The following is an 18,217-nucleotide window of genomic DNA, read 5'->3' as shown; positions in this document are numbered from 1 at the left end:
GGGGGTGGGAGGATGGGTTAGCCTGGTGATGGGTATTGAGGAGGGCACATTCTGCATGGAGCACTGGGTGTTATGCACAAACAATGAATCATGGAACACTACATCTAAAACTAATGATGTAATGTATGGGGATTAACATAAGAATAAAAAAGTTAAAAAAAAACTAAAGAGGGCACATATTGAATAGAGCACTGGGTGTTATACACAAACAATGAATCATGGAACACTACATCAAAAACTAATGATGTATGGTGATTAACATAACATAATAAAATAAAATTGAAAAAAAATTGACAAACCTCTAGGCAGACTTATCAAGAAAAAAAGAGAAAGGGCCCAAATAAATAAAAGCACAAATGAGAGAGAAGAAATAACAACAAACACCATGGAAATAAACTTGTAAGAGAGTATTATGAAAACTACATGCCAACAAATTGGACAACCTGGAAGAAATGGATAAATTCCAGAAACATATAATCTAACAAAAGTGAAACAGGTAGGGGGCGCCTGGGTGGCTCAGTTGGTTAAGCGACTGCCTTCGGCTCAGGTCATGATCCTGGAGTCCAGGGATCGAGTCCCACATCGGGCTCCCTGCTCGGCAGGGAGTCTGCTTCTCCCTCTGGCCTTCCTCCCTCTCATGCTCTCTGTCTCTCATTCTCTCTCAAATAAATAAATAAAATCTTTAAAAAAAAAAAAAGTGAAACAGGTAGAAATAGAAAATTTGAACAGACTGATTACAAGCGAAGAAATTGAATCAGTAATCCAAAAACTCCCAACAAACCAAAGTCCAGAACCAGATGGCTTCACAGACAAGTTCTTGCAAACATTTAAGGGGGGCCTGGGTGGCTCAGTCAGTTAAGCATCTGCCTTCAGCTCAGGTCCTGATCCTAGGGTCCTGGGATCAAGCCCCACATCGGGCTTCGTGCTCAGTGGGGATTCTGCTTCTTCCTCCCCCTCACTCATGCTTTCAAATTTATTCTGAGAGGCCAGCATTATCCTGATACCAAAACCTGATACAGAAACCACTAGAAAAGAGAACTACAGGGCAATATTCCTGATGAACATAGATGCAAAAATCCTCAACAAAATACTAGCAAACCAAATCCAACAATACATTAAAAACATCATTCACCACAATCCAGTGGGATTTCCTCCAGGGTTGCAAGGGTGGTTCAATATTCACAAATCAGTCAACATGATACATCACATCAACGAGAGAAAGACTAGAAATCATATGATCATTTCAATAGCATATGACAAAGTACAAAATCCATTCATGAAAATGCCCTCAACAAAGTTAGTTTAGAGGGAACATATCTCAACATAATAAATAGCTCAATATATGGAAAACCCATAGCTAACATTATCCTCATTGGGGAAAACTGAGAGCCTTTCCCGTAAGGTCAGGAACAAGACAGGGATGTTCACTCTCATCATTTCTATCCAACATCATACTGGAAGTCCTAGCCAGAGCAATCAGAGAATAAAAAGAAATAAGAGACATCCAAATCAGTAAGGAGGAGGTAAAACATTCACTATTTGCAGATGACATGATACTCTTTATATAGAAAACCTGAAAGACTCCCCCCAAAACTTCTGGAACTGATAAACAGATTCAGTAGAGTTGCAGGATACAAAAGCAGTGTACAGAAATCTGTTGCATTTGTGTACACCAATAAGGAAGCAGCAGAAAGAGAAATTAAGAAAACAATCCCAGGGCGCCTGGGTGGTTCATTCGGTTAGGCGTCTGCCTTCAGCTCAGGTCATGATCTCAGGGTCCTGAGATCAAGTCCCACATTGGGCTCCCTGCTCTGTGGGGAGTCTACTTCTCCCTCTGCCCCTCCCCCCACTTGTTCTCTCTCCCTCTCAAAAACGAATAAATAAAATCTTAAAAAAAGAGAAAACAATTCCATTTACAATTGCACCAAAAATAATAAGATACCAAGGAATAGACCTAACCAAAGAGGTGAAAGACCTGTACTCTGAAAACTATAGAACACTTATGAAAGAAACTGAAGATGACACAAAGAAATGGAAAGACATTCCATGCTCATGGATTAGAAGAAAAAATTTTGTTAAAATGTATACCATCCAAAGCAATCATACATTTAATGCAATAGCTATCAAAATACCACCAGCATTTTTCACAGAGCTAGAACAGACAATCCTAAAATTTGTATGGAACCACAAAAGACCCTGAATAGCTAAGCAATCTTGAAAAAGAAAAGCAAATCTGAAAGCATCATGATTCTAGACTTCAAGTGATATTACAAAGCTGTAATCCTCAAAACAGTATGGTACTGGCACAAAAACAGACACTTAGATCAATGGAACAAAAAAGAAAATCCAGAAATGGGCCCACAACTATATGGTAACTAATCATCAACAAAGAAGGAAACACAGTCTCTTCAAATTGTGTTGGGAAAAAAAAGACAGTCTCTTCAAATTGTGTTGGGAAAACAGGACAGCAATATGCAGAAGAATGAAACTGGACCACTTTCCTACACCATACACAGAAATAAATTCAAAATGGATGAAAAGACCCAAATGTGAGACAGGAAACCATCAAAATCCTAGAGGAGAACACAGGCAGCAACCTCTTTGACCACGGCCATAGCAATTTCTTACTAGACACATCTCTGGAGGCAATACAAACAAAAGCAAAAATGAACTATTGGGACTAAATCAAAATAAAAAGCTTCTGCATAGCAAAGAAAACAATCAATAAAACTAAAAGGCAGCCTACAGAATAGGAGAAGATATTTGCAAATGATGTATCTGATAAAGGGTTAGTATCCAAAATCTATAAAGAACTTATCAAACTCAACATCCAAAAAACAAATAATCCAGTTAAGAAATGGGCAAAAGATATGAACAGACATTTCTCCAAAGATGACATACAGATGGTTAACAGACACATGAAAAAATTCTCAACATCACTCATCATTAGGGAAATACAAATGAAAAGCACAGTAAGATACCACCTCACACCAGTCAGAATGGCTCAAATTAATGCAAGAAACAACAGGTGTTGATGAGGATGGGGAGAAAAGGGAGCCCTCTTGCACTGTTGGTGGAAATGCAAACTGGTGCACCCATTCTGGAAAACAGTATGGAGGTTCCTCAAAAAGTTAAAAGTAAAACTACCCTACAACTCAGCAATTGCACTACTACGTATTTATCCAAAGGATACAAAAATACAGATTCAAAGTGGTACATGCACCCCAATGTTTATAGCAGTATTATCGACAATAGACAAACTGTGTAGAGTCCACATGTGCATCGGCTGATGAATGGATAAGGAGGATGTGGTGTGTGTGTGTGTGTGTGTATAATATAAGGGAATATTACTAAGCTATCAGAAAGAATGAAATCATTGGAACTACATGGATGGAGCTAGAGCGTATTATGCTAAGCGAAATAAGTCAGAGAAAGACAAATACTGTATGATTTATCTCATATGTGGAAACAAAACAGATGAGCATATGGGAAGGGGAGGGTAAAAAGAGAGAAAGAGAAGGAGACAAACCATAAGAGACACTTAATGATAGAGAACAAAGTGAGGGTTGATGGAGGGAGGTAGGTGGGTGATGGGTATTAAGGAGGGCACTGGGTGTTGTTTGTAAATTCTACTCCTGAAACCAGTATTGCACTGTATGTTAACTAAATAGAATTTAAATAAAAATTTGAAAAGAAAAAATGTTTAAAATAAGGAAAATAATGGTCATCATGTTGTGATAAATTATCAAAAGCACCAATTACAGTTCTGCTACATGATAGGTGCTTTACAAATATTTGATATTCTTCTCCTTTTTCTGTTAATATTCCTAGGCCTAGCAGTCTGATACTTAAGGTCTCATTAAACTTTGGCTTGAATGACTGAATTATTCTCCCTACATTTCAAAATTATCAGTGGTATGTGCTAGTAAGTAGAGGTGTAACACTGCTAATCTCATTGCACCAAGCTGTGCTTTCCATATTTTATGAGGTTTCTTGCCTTTACTTATTCCACATGACCACCATTTTGGAATTCTGTTTTGAGGAAGAAATGTTGTCCATAGTCTCCTTGTTCTTTCTCCTGTCCTTTTCATGGCATTCTTTTGGTTTCTCTGCATTTATAGCACTCACCTTAATCTAGATTGTACTGATGTTATTTATAGACTTGTCTTTGCCCCCAAATAGCTTAAAATCTACCTCAGAGTTTCTTAACTTATTTGGGGTTCCTTGTTAACCTTTTGATACTATAGTGAAAGCTTTGAACCATACCCTGCCCTCAGCAAAAGTACATACGTACAAACAAAAGTTTTCATAATTAGTTCGGAGGTTTGTGGACTCCAGGTAAGGACTCTTTTTCTAGATATTGTATTCCTTAAGAGCTATCCCTGAGTTTCATTGACCTTTGTATTATGGCAGAGCCTACCACATAGATAGGAGATACTCAGCAAAAAGTTTCTGAATTGATTAATTGAAATGCTAAATGAAAATCTTCAAGTTTCTTACTACAGCATCTCTAAACACACTGTCTTTGTTTCCTTAGGCTTCCATCTCAGTGGCACAGTAACTGAGGCAGCTACTACTTCAGAACCAGCAGTAACCTACAAAGTTGCAATCAGTTTTGATCGATGCAAAATCACTTCAGTGACATGTGGCTGTGGGAACAAAGACATATTCTACTGTGCTCATGTGGTAGCACTCTCACTCTACAGGATCCGTAAACCAGACCAAGTCAAATTGCGTCTTCCTATCTCAGAAACCCTTTTCCAGATGAATAGGGACCAGCTACAAAAGTTTATTCAATATTTAATCACGGCACACCACACTGAAGTTCTTCCTACTGCACAGAAACTGGCAGATGAGATTCTATCCTCCAACTCTGAAATCAACCAAGTGAATGGTAATTATACAACATTTTTGTTGCTAAATACCTACCTTGTTGCTTTATTGCATATTTAGAGGTTGAAAATTTTTTTGGAATATTTTTGCAGTTGTAATCACTTAAACCTTAATGAATTCATTCTATCCAAACAACTATTTAACTCCTAGTTTCTTAAAGCAGTCCAGTTGTCTACCTTATAAAAGTTTTGGCAAAAAAGGACAGAATGTTAGAGTTATATATTGGTCTAGTTTATGGACTTTATTTGTCCATACAATCCCTGTCCCCAGGAGCCTGGAATATTCAGGAGTGAGAGAACGCCTAAAATAATTTGTGTCATTCAGTGAAATTAGATGGATATGAGAATTTCCTTAACATTTTAGGATCCCACATAACATCAGGGTTATTCTAAAGAGCATCTGTTAGCATTGTGATTATGAGCTATATATAATGGGAGGGTTGCATGGATGGAGAAAGATACTATGTTCACTTACTCATTCAATGAGTATATATTGAGTACCTGCTCTGTGCAAGCAATAGTGCTGATTGTTGAAGGCATAAAACAGACATGGTTCCTGCCTTCAAGTAGCTTAAAATCTAGTAGAAAAGACAGCTAAATTTGAAACAAATGCTTGTTTTTATAATGAAGCCAGGTTGTAAAGACTTTATCATAGGAAACTACTGAAGAATTTTGAGAAGGCATTTTGTTTGTTAGATCCTATGTTCCAGGCACCACTGAAGGGACTCTGTGTATGTAATTCATTTAGCTTTCAAAACTAGTCTGTGAAGTAGGTGTTTTAACCACTTCCATTTTATAAATAAGGAAATTATTTATAACCCAGGCTCACCTGACTTCAGAACTCAAGGTTTTTATGCTTCTCTATAGTACCTCTTTATTTTTAGAAGATAATTTTGGTGCCAGCATAAAAGAGGCAATGAGACCAGGTGGATGGCCTGTATAATACTGTGGTCCATGTGCCAGAGGGTCTGCCTTTCCCAGTTGTCCAATAGAACTTATCAAGTCCTACACACAACCTCACCACTCCTCAGAAACAAAGATAAACAGACAAGCTTCCAAGAACTCTTGCTAACTAGCAGAAATAATCTTCTTTTGCTTTATACAGAAAGTTGTGGTGTTTACATAATACCTGAGCTCTCTCTATTTGAGTGATACTCTTTTTTTTTTTTAAAGATTTTATTTATTTATTTGACAGAGAGATAGACAGAAGAGCACAAGCAGAGGGAGTGGCAGAGGGAGAGGGAGAAGCAGGCTCTGCACTGAGCAGGGAACCCGATGCGGGACTCGATCCCAGGACCCTGAGATCATGACCCGAGCCGAAGGCAGACGCTTAACCATCTGAGCCACCCAGGCGCCCTTGAGTGATACTCTTAAAAGAGTAGCTTCACATATCTCTTATCCCACATAAGAAAGCTGTTCTACTTCTCTGGCCTCCTTAAGTCTAGAGCTCTTAGAGACCTGAGTTCTGCCTCATCCCAATGTCTGTAGCACCAAAGAGAAGTACTGCTTTGTACCCCAATAGCTAGGTTATGATCTATTCTCATGCTTTATTCCCATTAGCTCTTTCTCAGAATTTCTCAGAATTAGCTCTTTCTCAGAATTTCCAAGCTCTCTTGCCTTTTCTTTTAGTGACCACCTTGGTTAAGGACATGTATTATACCTGTCTTGTTCGAACCACTGCTATCACCAAAACAGCCCCCTTCCCTCTTTACCACTGTGCTAAAGCAATTTTTATCTTTCTTTGAACCTCCCATATCAGTATCCTATTATGTATTTATCTGAAATTAGGCTTAAGTTGCCACATTGAACTTGAGATGTGATTCTCAACCTTCCCCAGGAACTACTTCTGAACCTGTGTTTAGTCCATACTAATATTAGCTTTCTATACCCAGCTTCCCTAGTATTCCACAGGCCTTTCCAATCTATTTCTAGTAATCAATGTTGATATCAGCAATGATACTGAAAAAAGGGGGATAGAGAATGGAGATATCTTAGAGGTAACATGGACTGGATTCAACATCCAGGTGTATAGGATATGTGGGGAGTAAAGAAAAGGAAGAAGAGAAAGATGGGAGAAAACTGAATTCTAGAATGTCTAGCTAGGATGGTACTGATGAATTTGATCACTGAGGGAACGTAAGAGGAAGAATAAATTTAGGAGGAAGATGAATTCAATATAAGTTGGAGGTGCTTGTAGAACATTTAGGAAAAGATTTCTGATGGATAGTTGGATATATGGATCTGGAACTGAGGACAAGAGTTGGAATTTTCGAGTTATTAGCATAGAGATACTTGAAGTCATGTTTCTTTTTCCTGCTAAATCTTTAAACACTTAGGCCATCTTCCTTATCCCCTTTCCCAAACCCTCTTCCTCACCAAAACAGACTTAAAAAGCAGGAATAAGATTTCTAAAACTGGTAACTGCCTGCTTTTAATCCCAAGAATGGATCCAGGCATTGCTGTGCTCCTCACTTCTTTGAAACCCCTTTTTTTCTCTTCTGTGGTTTTAACCTAGGAAGTAAAACCTAGATTTTGTCTTGTCCCCTTTGGTAGACTGTTTTTCTACATCTATCACTGCTCCATGCTCTGTGATTTGATTTGGTAACTATATATCCTGAAATCCTCTGGTATAGCATCCTGGTCCAGGGATTCAGTTGCTGCTTACCCATGAAGGGATATTGGATACCTTGAGAAATGTAAGATAATTTGAGAAGTAGGGTCAGGAACCATGTTTTACTAATTTCTGAGTCTCTGTCACCTAGCATGGTACCTGGAAATTAATAAGGGTTTATTGAATGAACACAGCTATGCATATACAAGTGATGAAAACGGCAGCCATTGTAGGAATGAGCAAAGTAGAATGAGAAATGAGAAAAAGATAGCTAGCAATTATCAAAGTCAGTATAGAACTGAGTGAACAACTGAGTTGTTTCAAGAAGTGAATAGTCAACAACGTTGAATATTGTGGAAGATATAGACCAAAGTTAACAAATGTAGAAAGGCAATTTGGGGGGAATAGGAACTATCCAGAGAGAAGAAAACCTTGAGAAATTATTAATAACATTATCATTAGATTAAAAGAAAATATTACAACCATGAAATAAGAACTGGATGCTCTAAAAACAAATTCACACAACAGGAAGAACTAATGAAATTACAAATATAATGGCAAAACTTTTGAAAACTAAGTGATGGAAAATAAGGGTAAGGAAAGTTCCTGTAGAGTAGAACAAAAAGACAGATGAAAAATAGGAGAAAAAAACTTGTCAAAAATTAAGAGAACAAGTCCTAGGAATTTTAATTTGAATAATAGGGGTTTCAGAAATAGAAAACAGAGGTAAGGAATTCGTCAATGAAATAATTGAATATAATAAGAAAATTTTCTAGAACAAAAGCATGTGTTTCCCAAAGTGAAAGCATTCCACTTAATGCTCAGCAGTGGAAAAAGAATAAATAAATGGAGCTGGATCAATTAGATATTCATGTAGGGGGTTGGGGAAAAGCAAAACTCCATTCCTATCTCATGCCATACAGAAAAAATCAATAATAGATGGATTGCAGATATAAATGTGAAAAGTAAAACACTAAAGTGTATGAGATAACATGAGAAAATATCTTCATGTCCTTGAGGTAGGAAAAATTTTTCTTAAGTAGGAAAAAATTTGAAAATGAGACTACATTAAAATTTTAAGCTCCTTTTTATCAAAAGGCACCTAAGAGACTAAAAAGGCAAGTAGGGGAGAAGGTATTTACAGTATGTACAGCTGACAAAGAGTTTATATCCTAATACAATAAATAACCCCTACAAATAGTAAAATGGACAAGAGACACAGAAAGGCACTTGACAGAAAGGATATTCAAATGGTTAATAAACATATTAAAAGGTACTTTAAGTAGTAATCAGGTAAATGCAAATTAAAACCAGAATGAGATACCATTATATACCCACCGGAATGGCTAAATTTTTGAAACTATCAGTAGCGACTATTGGTGAGGATATTGAGCAACTGGAACTAATATATTGCATGTGGGAACTAATATATTGCAGCTACAAATTGTGGCAGTCACTTTGAAAAATTGTTTAGCATCATCTAACTAAAGTTGAGCATATGCATACCCTGTGACCCAGAAATTCTTTTAGATGTCTACTCAGTGGAAATGAGGAGCATAATTTGCAACAGCTTAAATAGAAACAATCCAAACGTCTATCAACAGTAGAGTGACTAAATAAATAGATACATTCATATAATGGAGTACTGTACATCAATGAAAATAAATTAAGTACTATTGCTAAACCCCAAAATATGGGTGAATCTTACAAACATGATGTTGAGTGAATGGAGCCAGACACAAAAGAAATAACTCTTGTATGATTCTACTTATGTAAAGTTCAAACAACAAGTCCCTGGTGTTAGAAGTTAGGATAGTGATTAATTTGGGGGAAGAGGAAAGGAGATAGTGTTTGTGAAGGGGCTTATGGGATGCTGGTTCTTGACTTTGATGATAGTTACACTGTTAAAATTACTATGTGGTAATTCATCAAGCTGTACATGCAAGATTTGTATACTCTTCATAATTTATATTTCAGTTTTAAAATATTAATTTTAAAAGCAATGTGTGTATGTGTATATACGTACATGTGTACATAGAGACTGGAAGGCAATACACCATAATATTAACAATAGTAATCTATGACTGGTAACATTATAGGTGGATTTTATTTTCTTTATGCTTTAGTGTATTTTATATAATAAGCATGTATTATTTTTATAATTTAAAAAAGGATGTTTAACAATGAAAGAAAAATTGATTCCATAGACTTACTAGTTCCCTCAGGACAGGGCTCATTGTTACAGCCTCAGTGCTAACTTGGAGCCTCAATCCACATGATGGTTTGTTTCATAATTATTTATAAAAGACATCCTTTCTATTTTATCTTCACTTGTTACCATTTCTTTTACAATCCTGTGGAAAATTTCACACTATAACATTAAAGTGTCATTTACACTGACTGGGTCCATTTTACCACTACTGAGGGTAATTAGTGTCATACCTCTTTTTATGAAAAGACTAACATGAACGTATATAGAAACATTTTTTATCTTTTTTTTTTTAACCAAAGGATTTTTTTTAAAAGATTTTGCCTGGGAGTTAGTGGACAGCTGGAGAGGCTGGTTGTGAACTACAGACCTAGTTTATCTAATTAAAATTATCTGTGTTCGGGGCGCCTGGGTGGCTCAGTCAGTTAAGCGGCTGCCTTCAGCTCAGGTCATGATCCCAGGGTCCTGGGATCGAGCCCCGCATAGGCTCCCTGCTCGGCAGAGAGCCTGCTTCTCCCTCTCCCTCTGTCTGCCGCTCTGCCTACTTGTGCTCTCTATCTCTGTTAAATAAATTAATAAAAATCTTTAAAAAAAAATTATCTGTGTTCTTGTTCATTCATTCCTACATGCTCTACCCTCCTCTACTATCTGACCTTTAATCTTGACATTTCTTACAGATTAATCTTAATTTTTCCCCTCTTCTTATTCTGATCTCTGTAGGCAATCTCAGCTACATCCTTGACTTGAAGCGTCATCTATGTACTATAACTCACAGATTACTTCTCCTATATCCAACTGACTATTCCATATCACAGAGACATCCCCAGATCAACATATCCAAATGTGAATTTACCTCCCTCCCCAAACTTGCTCAATAAATAGCACCACCATTTAGCCACTGGATCATGATAGAAATCTTATAGTCATCCCTAATACTTTTCACTTATAATCCATACACATTTCATTGCAAGACCTGTTAATTTTACCTCCAAAGTATATTTCATCATTTTCCATTTCTCTCTATTGATACTACCATCACCCTAAATCAAGCTACCATAATCTCCCACCTAGATACCTTTTCCACTATTGCTCCCTTTTATTCCATTCTGCACACAGCTATCCAGACTAACTTTTCTATAACTACAGATTTTGTTATGGGTAAAGTCCAGATTTCATATGGCCTGTAAAACCTTGAATCATGTGGCTTTTGCTTACATTTTCATGTGATTTTCCCTCTTCTTGAAATACTCTTCCTATCCTCTCCCCCTTATTATGACTATACTCAATCACCACAATAATTTATGACTTTGTGCTTCTTTGAGCAAAAAATACACACAGTATTTTCTCCACTCTTTGCTAGGCTAACTCCTAATTCATTCCTTGGGTGTTCACTGAAATGCCACCTTCTCAGGGAAAACTTTGTCTTTCTTCCCACACAAATATGTACATGTGTAATTATTTGTTTAACGTCCCTTTCCCCAACTACTCTATCAGCTCCACAAGGGTAAGAACTATATCCGCTTTGTTTACCACCATACATCCAGTATTTGGCACAGGTCCTGACACATAGTAGGCTCTCAATTAATATTGGTTGAGTAAATGAAAATGTCTTAGAAGATCCTCCTTGGGGCCTCTTGCCAACTCATGCTCTCCTAGATGACTTTAATTCCTTCAGCAGTTACACCAACTCCTTATAGTAGTGTTACCTGGATGCCTCAAATATTGACTCACTCCCTTTTTTGCTGCAACCATCCATTTTGGTAGCTCTCTTTCTCATCTCCTGGGTTCATTGTAGATAGCAAACATTTACATAGTTTACCTTCCTTTTTTTCATATCAAATAAACAAATCCTTCTGAAGTTCTAGTTGAAATTTTACTGTTAGTAACTCTCGAGGCTTTGCCTTATCCGAGCCCTGTCCCAGCAGTTTTCTATAGTCTGTACACTGCGTATTTATAAACTGTGCCTTATTTCTTCCAGAGCTGCTGCCACTATCACCACCTGGGCCTAAAAGATTCTCCAGTTTTCTCCATACCCCTTTGAACTTTTATAAGGAGTTATCACTCCACACTTCCAGCCAGTTAATTAAGGCCATCACCCTCGGGATATTGGGTCCTGTTCCTGCTTTTTCATATGCTAATTAAACCACGCAAGAGTCAGAATTGGTATTCAAATCATCTCTGCTTGTTTTTGGAGCACCATTTCTGTTCTTCCCTCATCCCCATCCTTGGCAGCAAGGTACTCAAAGGCCCAGTCCTTGGTTTATGCCTAGTATATCTCATTTTATCTCAGTTCTGTCTTTATAGAGCTACTGAAAACTAGAATCATTAGAGGTGAGACTCTATAATCTGCATTTTTAATACAAACCCTTGGTGATTACCCTGTATATTAACATTTGAGAATCAATGTACTGGTGAGAACTCTATCATCCTCACTAAGGGGAAAATGCCTTATTCTGACTAATCCTATATTCTATATAGTGGAATAGGCGAAGAAAGGATTTGACTATCTTCATACACACCATCCAGCTTTATGGTGTGAAACAAGCTTATGGCTCTCCATCCTCAGGCCTATGAGGCTAGAGGCTGAAGTTTAGTGTTGTAGTGAAAAACAGACTTTGAAGAGAGACCAGCATATAGATACTGGTTCATATACTTTCCATCTGTTATATTACTTTCCTGTATAAGCTTTAGTTTTTCCTTTTAAAATTCAAATAATAATACTACCTTATAGAGTTATAAGAGTTCATTGGAATTTACTTACCAAATAATCATTGAGCACCTACTGTGTGCCAAGTACTGTTCTATATGTTGCAAATAAACCAGCAAACGAAACGGGTTGCCCTCAAGGAGAGTATGTTTTAGTGAGGATATGTATAAAGAGTGCTTGGGGGGGTGGGAGGATGGGTTAGCCTGGTGATGGGTATTGAGGAGGGCACATTCTGCATGGAGCACTGGGTGTTATGCACAAACAATGAATCATGGAACACTACATCTAAAACTAATGATGTAATGTATGGGGATTAACATAAGAATAAAAAAAAAGTGCTTAGACTTTGGCATGTAGGAAGCACTAAAAATACAGCTCTTATTAACAAATATTTAAGGATAAGGAGGATATTTGTTCTGCTTTGCACTTTAGGGATACAGAAGAAGTATAGTATATATTATTTGCCCAACTGGAGCTTAAATCTGGATGGTCAGTGAGACATGCATTTGTTTATTCTATAAATATTAACTCAGTGCTATAATGAGCAAGGCACTGTGAGGTACAAAACTGAACACTTACCCTTTAAAAACTTCAATTTGGGGAATGTATGAAAAATGCACAATTCTGATGTAGAACAAAATGCAACAGGTCTTTAAGAAAAGTAATAATAAAGTGCTAAGAGTATTACTCCTTTTATATGTATTTGAGCATAGAATGGACATAACTTTTGATAGGTGGCAATGGGTTATATGGCTAATTTAGTGAGGGGGTAAAAAGAGCCTCCCCTGCCAAGTGAATTAAGCAGTACATGAAGCATGCCAGTGTTGGCTTTTCTGTATGCTTATTTTATGGTTTCCATTGCTCATTGCAGCCCTGACTCTAGAGCTAAGGCAATACTGATGATAAGAAGTATCATTTGTTTGGCCGAAGAACGGGTTGCAGGAGAGGGAGAGAAATAAAGGAAAAAGCAGAAGTAAAGTCATAAGGAAATGTGGTTGATTTCTGAGAACACTAAGTTTCTAGCTGAAACATAGTATAAATATAGGGTAGACAAGGCTAGAAATGAAAGATAAGGCCTGAGCATGGAGAGCCTTGAATGCCAAGCTAAGGCATTTGGACTTATTATAATAAAAATGGTGCATCACTGAAGACTTCTGAGTGGGGAAGACAAAACTGTGTCTAGGGGCACCTGGGTGGCTTAGTCGTTAAACGTCTGCCTTCGGCTCGGGTCATGATCACAGGGTCCTGGGATCGAGCCCTGCATCGGGCTCCCTGCTCAGCTGGAAGCCTACTCCTCCCTCTCCCACTCCCGCAGCTTGTATTCCCTCTCTCGCTGTCTCTCTGTCAAATAAATAAATAAAATCTTAAAAAAAAAAAAAAAGCTGTGTCTAGAATAATACATTCGAAGAAAAGTAGCATATAGTAACCATAAACTAGACAGTCACATGTATTAATTAGTACTTGTAGAATAACTGAATGTGTGAACCCTTTTGATTTCATGGACAATAAGATGCACTAAAAAAGCTTAGCAAAAGAATAGCTTTTCTGGGTAGACCTAGATTTCATTTAAACAGGACTTTGATACAGGAAGACAAGAGAAAAAGTAGATTGACTGATTAAACATGACATGAATTTATAATCTATTGCATGACCACACCTGTAGAGCATTTGACTTACAGCCTTTTATCACTTGGAGGCAGGTATCTAAAAACCTAACACAGGACTCTGTCTTTGAGAAAGTGAGAGAAGATTCAGTTTTCATTCCATAAATATTCCCTAGGTGCCTGTCACATTACCAGCACTGTGCTGTGTGTGATTCACCTGTGAGCAAGCAGCTGACAGGGCATGAGGGGAGAGGGATGTGTAAATAACCAAAACTGTTTGAAGGTGGTGCGGTGAGTCCAGATATGAAAGATATTTTGAGTATAAATTTATGAAATTTTTCACCTTGTATGCAACTCTGCCTTTCCTTTAAGGGACAAGTTTCTAGAGATTTAGAAGTGTTGACTCCGCTCAGAAGCTACAATTGCATAATGAACTTTAAAAACAGAGTTTTTAAACCTGTACTTTAAGGTTTATTTGAACTTCATAGGAAGGCAAAAAGAAGGAAAAAAAAAATAAATGTCACCCTCCTAGGAAAAAAAATACATCACTGTTTTCGTGTTTGTGCATTTCCTTCTGGGATTTTTCCCCCTAGAATGTTATTTGTGGACCTTAGAAGGGGATAAGACTGAGACATAAGTGAGTATGAAACTAGCATTAGCCCTCCTACATTTATTTAGGACCACACAGTTGACAAAAGCCCAGAATAAGGCAGAATAAGCCATCCAATTTTTAATCTACTCACAGCGTACCCCTCCTGCCAAATGTGGGGCATATGAATTCAGGGGATTCATTTCACCATTCCCATTCCTCATAGGTGCCCCTGACCCCACAGCTGGGGCCAGCATTGATGATGAGAACTGTTGGCATTTGGATGAAGAACAGGTGAAAGAACAAGTGAAGCTCTTTCTCTCCCAGGGTGGTTACTATGGCTCTGGGAAGCAACTCAATTCAATGTTTGCCAAGGTAAGATATGAAAGTATTTTTTTTCTTTAAGTAAACTGGGCTCACAACACTTCTGGCTTCATTCACTTGACCTATCCGTACTGAATACTTGAAAATTAATGGGAGGGCTGATCAGAGCAGACCTGATCCAGAGCAGTTGGCAACCAGGGACCCCCTACTACCTCACCGTGGTAGTCCTCTTCCTTCTGCTCCACTCTAAACAAGTTAGCTTTGCTGGGGGTTTTAGTAAGGAAGCCACCATCCCTCTGCTTTGAACCCAAGGCTGCCAAATGAGGCCTTGAAGAGATGTAGTATTTTAGAACTCTGGGCTCTCACAGCAGGTTTTCTTTCTTTTTTTCTTAACACCTTTAGTGACGGGTGATTCACCCATTTAAAGTTTGCAATTCAGTGGTTTTTAATTTTTCACAGATATGTGTACCCGTTACCATAGTCAACTTTAGAACATTTTCATCACCCTAAAAAGAAACCCCATACCCTTTACCTGTCACTTCCCCTATCCCTCACTCCCCCTCCGCCAGCCCTAAGCAACCACTAAGCTACTTTCTGTCTCTCTAGATTTCCCTATTCTGGGCTTTCCTAAGAGTGGAATAATATAGTATATAGTCTTTTGTGACTGGCTTCTTTCACTTAACATATTTTCAAGGATCATCCATGTTGTGACATGTATCCATACTTAATTCCTTTTTATGATTGAATAATATTCCACTGTATGGGTATACCACTTTTGTTTATCCATTCTCTGTTAGTGGATATTTGGATTATATCCACCTTTTGGCTATTATAAATAATGCTTTTATAAACATTCTCATAGAAACTAAGTTTCTGTGTGGACATGTGTTTTCATTTCTCTCTAGGATTGGAATTGATAGGTCATATAATTCTACATTTAATCATCTGAGGAGCTGCTATACTGATTTCTAAAGTGGTTGCATCATTTTACATTCCCACCAACAGTGTGTCAGGGGTCTGATTTCTCTGTATCCTCACCAACACTTGTTGTTATCTGACTTTTTGATTCTAGCCATCCTAGTGGATGTGAAGTTGTATCTCATTGTGTACAACAGGTTTTCTTGATATATGCAGAGAACTTGCTTGTAGAACAAGAAGCCCTCTTTTTGGCTCTTTGGGTGTGTTATGCTTAGATACTTCATCTTCTCCTCCCCTTCCTTCTCCTCCTGCTTTTTTATGATGTGCAGTCACCAACCCCTGGCCCCTCCTTATGTGTCAGGTTCGAGAGATGCTGCGGATGAGGGATTCCAATGGAGCCAGGATGCTGACGCTGATAACTGAGCAGTTTATGGCTGACCCACGACTCACACTCTGGAGGCAGCAGGGAACAAGCATGACAGATAAGTGCAGGCAACTCTGGGATGAGTTAGGTAAGTCCCCATAATCTCAGAGAAGTGCTATGTCTGTCCTACCAGTTTGCCCCCTGTGTGACAGTGTTAGTGAACACTTGCCATCAGTCATTACATGGGTCTTGCTAAATGAACTTTAGCCTAGCTGTGGAAAATATAGGCTCTACACAGGCCACCCAGAGTATTCTGAACTCACTTGTGTTGCTTCCACAGCATTGTGCTTTGCTGTTGACATCAGTATTCTGTTCCAGATGTTACCACATAGAAGTCTTTGCTGAGGGAAAATGTCTTCCCTTGGTTTCTGTTGCCTGGCACTAGCCTGGCTCTCCAAATACTTATCAACCTTACTTTTCTTGCTTTCCCTGGGTTTGCTCTTTTATATTACTACTAGACACACCTCTTAGACATAGGGCGGTTTCCAAGACTTGAGCCTTGGACTTCTATTCTTCTTCCTCTATACACCCCTGAGAACTTTTTTTTTTTTAATGTCATGGCTTCAGAGCTTACCTCTCTGTTGATCTCAGCCTCGTCTTCTTTCCACTTAATCTGCACTGCCCTATAACCATTTCCACTGAAAAATCCCCTAATCACCTCAAGCCTGAGAAATCCAAAAATGAATTCAGGCTTCAAGCAAAAAAGGTTCCCCTAACTCTGGCAGTGGCACCACCATTCCTCATTCTACAAAACTGACTGTCAAGCACTCATTTTTCTTTCATTCCCAACATTCAGTCACCAACTTCATTTGATGCCTTGACCTTCAAAATGCAATTCAGTGTCCGTTCACACTTTTTAATTTCCCATCACCACTGGTCTGGTTGAAGGCATTGGGAACTTTTAGATTAAATTAGACCTGTGGCCTCCTGAATGGCCTCTCTGTTCTAGATTCTCCTCATCAAGGCCATCTTCTTTGGTCATCATTTCTCTGTATCATTCCACTACTCCAAGGCCAGTTTTGCTGTGCTAATACTCAACTCCTCTCCCTGTTTTCAGAATCTTCCATGCCCTAAATCCAATCATGGCCCCACTTTTACTTATACTGGAAAAGTTCTGTGTAACATATTCTATAAGTTCTAATATATAGCTCCTCCGTACTTCCTCCATGCCAGAAAGCAACAACAAACTTTCCACTCATACAGAGTAATACAGGAGAAAGCCGTAGGTTAGGAGTTCAGTGAGTTCTTCTGGGCTGAAGCTCCTGGAGCATATATTTCATAGCCTCAGAGCTAAAAGCCTTGCAGAGTGAGGCTTCATGACTCTGCACCTATACTCATTTACTTGGGGGTTTTGTTTTGGGTGCTGAGGCTTTTTGATCTCACCTGTGGCACTAATGGCTTTGGAGCTCTCATTAGTAATGAATAGCTACATTTTTGGGTGTTATGTGCCAGTCGCTGTGTTACAGATTATACTGACATTTTTTTCACTTAATTCTCATAACAACCCTATGAGGTAATTTTGTGTTTACTGCAAAGAAACAGAGATAGCTCTGGTTACTTCTAGATACAGAATAAAATTATAGAAAACTGTCTCTGCCATGACACAGTCACACTTTCTGAATGTTGCACTATTGGTTTAAAGCTACTGGTCCAACCTCTTGTGACCAGGGTCACATGATACAATACATGGCAACTTGGGGACTACTACTAGACTCTTTACTCAGAAGGGATTGCAGTCACGGACTCCCTTCCAAGGTAAGATTTTGGCACCTTCATATTTTTAGATGAGAAAACTGAGCTCAGAAGAGTTAAGTATTTTATTCAAGATCACACATGGTGGTTCTACCCATGGAACAGCAGTATGTTTGACTCCAAATCAAGCATCCCTCTGCAACATCTCCCTCAATTCTATCTTGTTATGTACTTATTTTTCTCTAAA

At 38.2% G+C, this 18,217-nt stretch overlaps 1 protein-coding gene across 1 annotated transcript in view; it reads left to right on the top strand.

Moving 5' to 3' along the window:
- The window catches only part of ZSWIM5 (zinc finger SWIM-type containing 5), a 189,496-nt gene that overhangs the window by 128,768 nt on the left and 42,511 nt on the right, over window positions 1–18,217 (top strand). Inside the window, exons 2-4 of the mRNA XM_081816856.1 lie at window positions 4,538–4,894; window positions 14,839–14,987; window positions 16,216–16,366. Coding sequence (XP_081672982.1) covers window positions 4,538–4,894; window positions 14,839–14,987; window positions 16,216–16,366 — 657 coding nt within the window. The remainder of the gene's footprint in view (window positions 1–4,537; window positions 4,895–14,838; window positions 14,988–16,215; window positions 16,367–18,217) is intronic.

Source organism: Leptonychotes weddellii, chromosome 4, assembly GCF_054177405.1.
Source record: "Leptonychotes weddellii isolate Sample4059 chromosome 4, ASM5417740v2, whole genome shotgun sequence".
Taxonomy (NCBI): domain Eukaryota; kingdom Metazoa; phylum Chordata; class Mammalia; order Carnivora; family Phocidae; genus Leptonychotes; species Leptonychotes weddellii.
The sequence above is the reverse complement of the archived record's forward strand: the minus strand, read 5'-3'. Positions and strand labels throughout refer to the sequence as shown.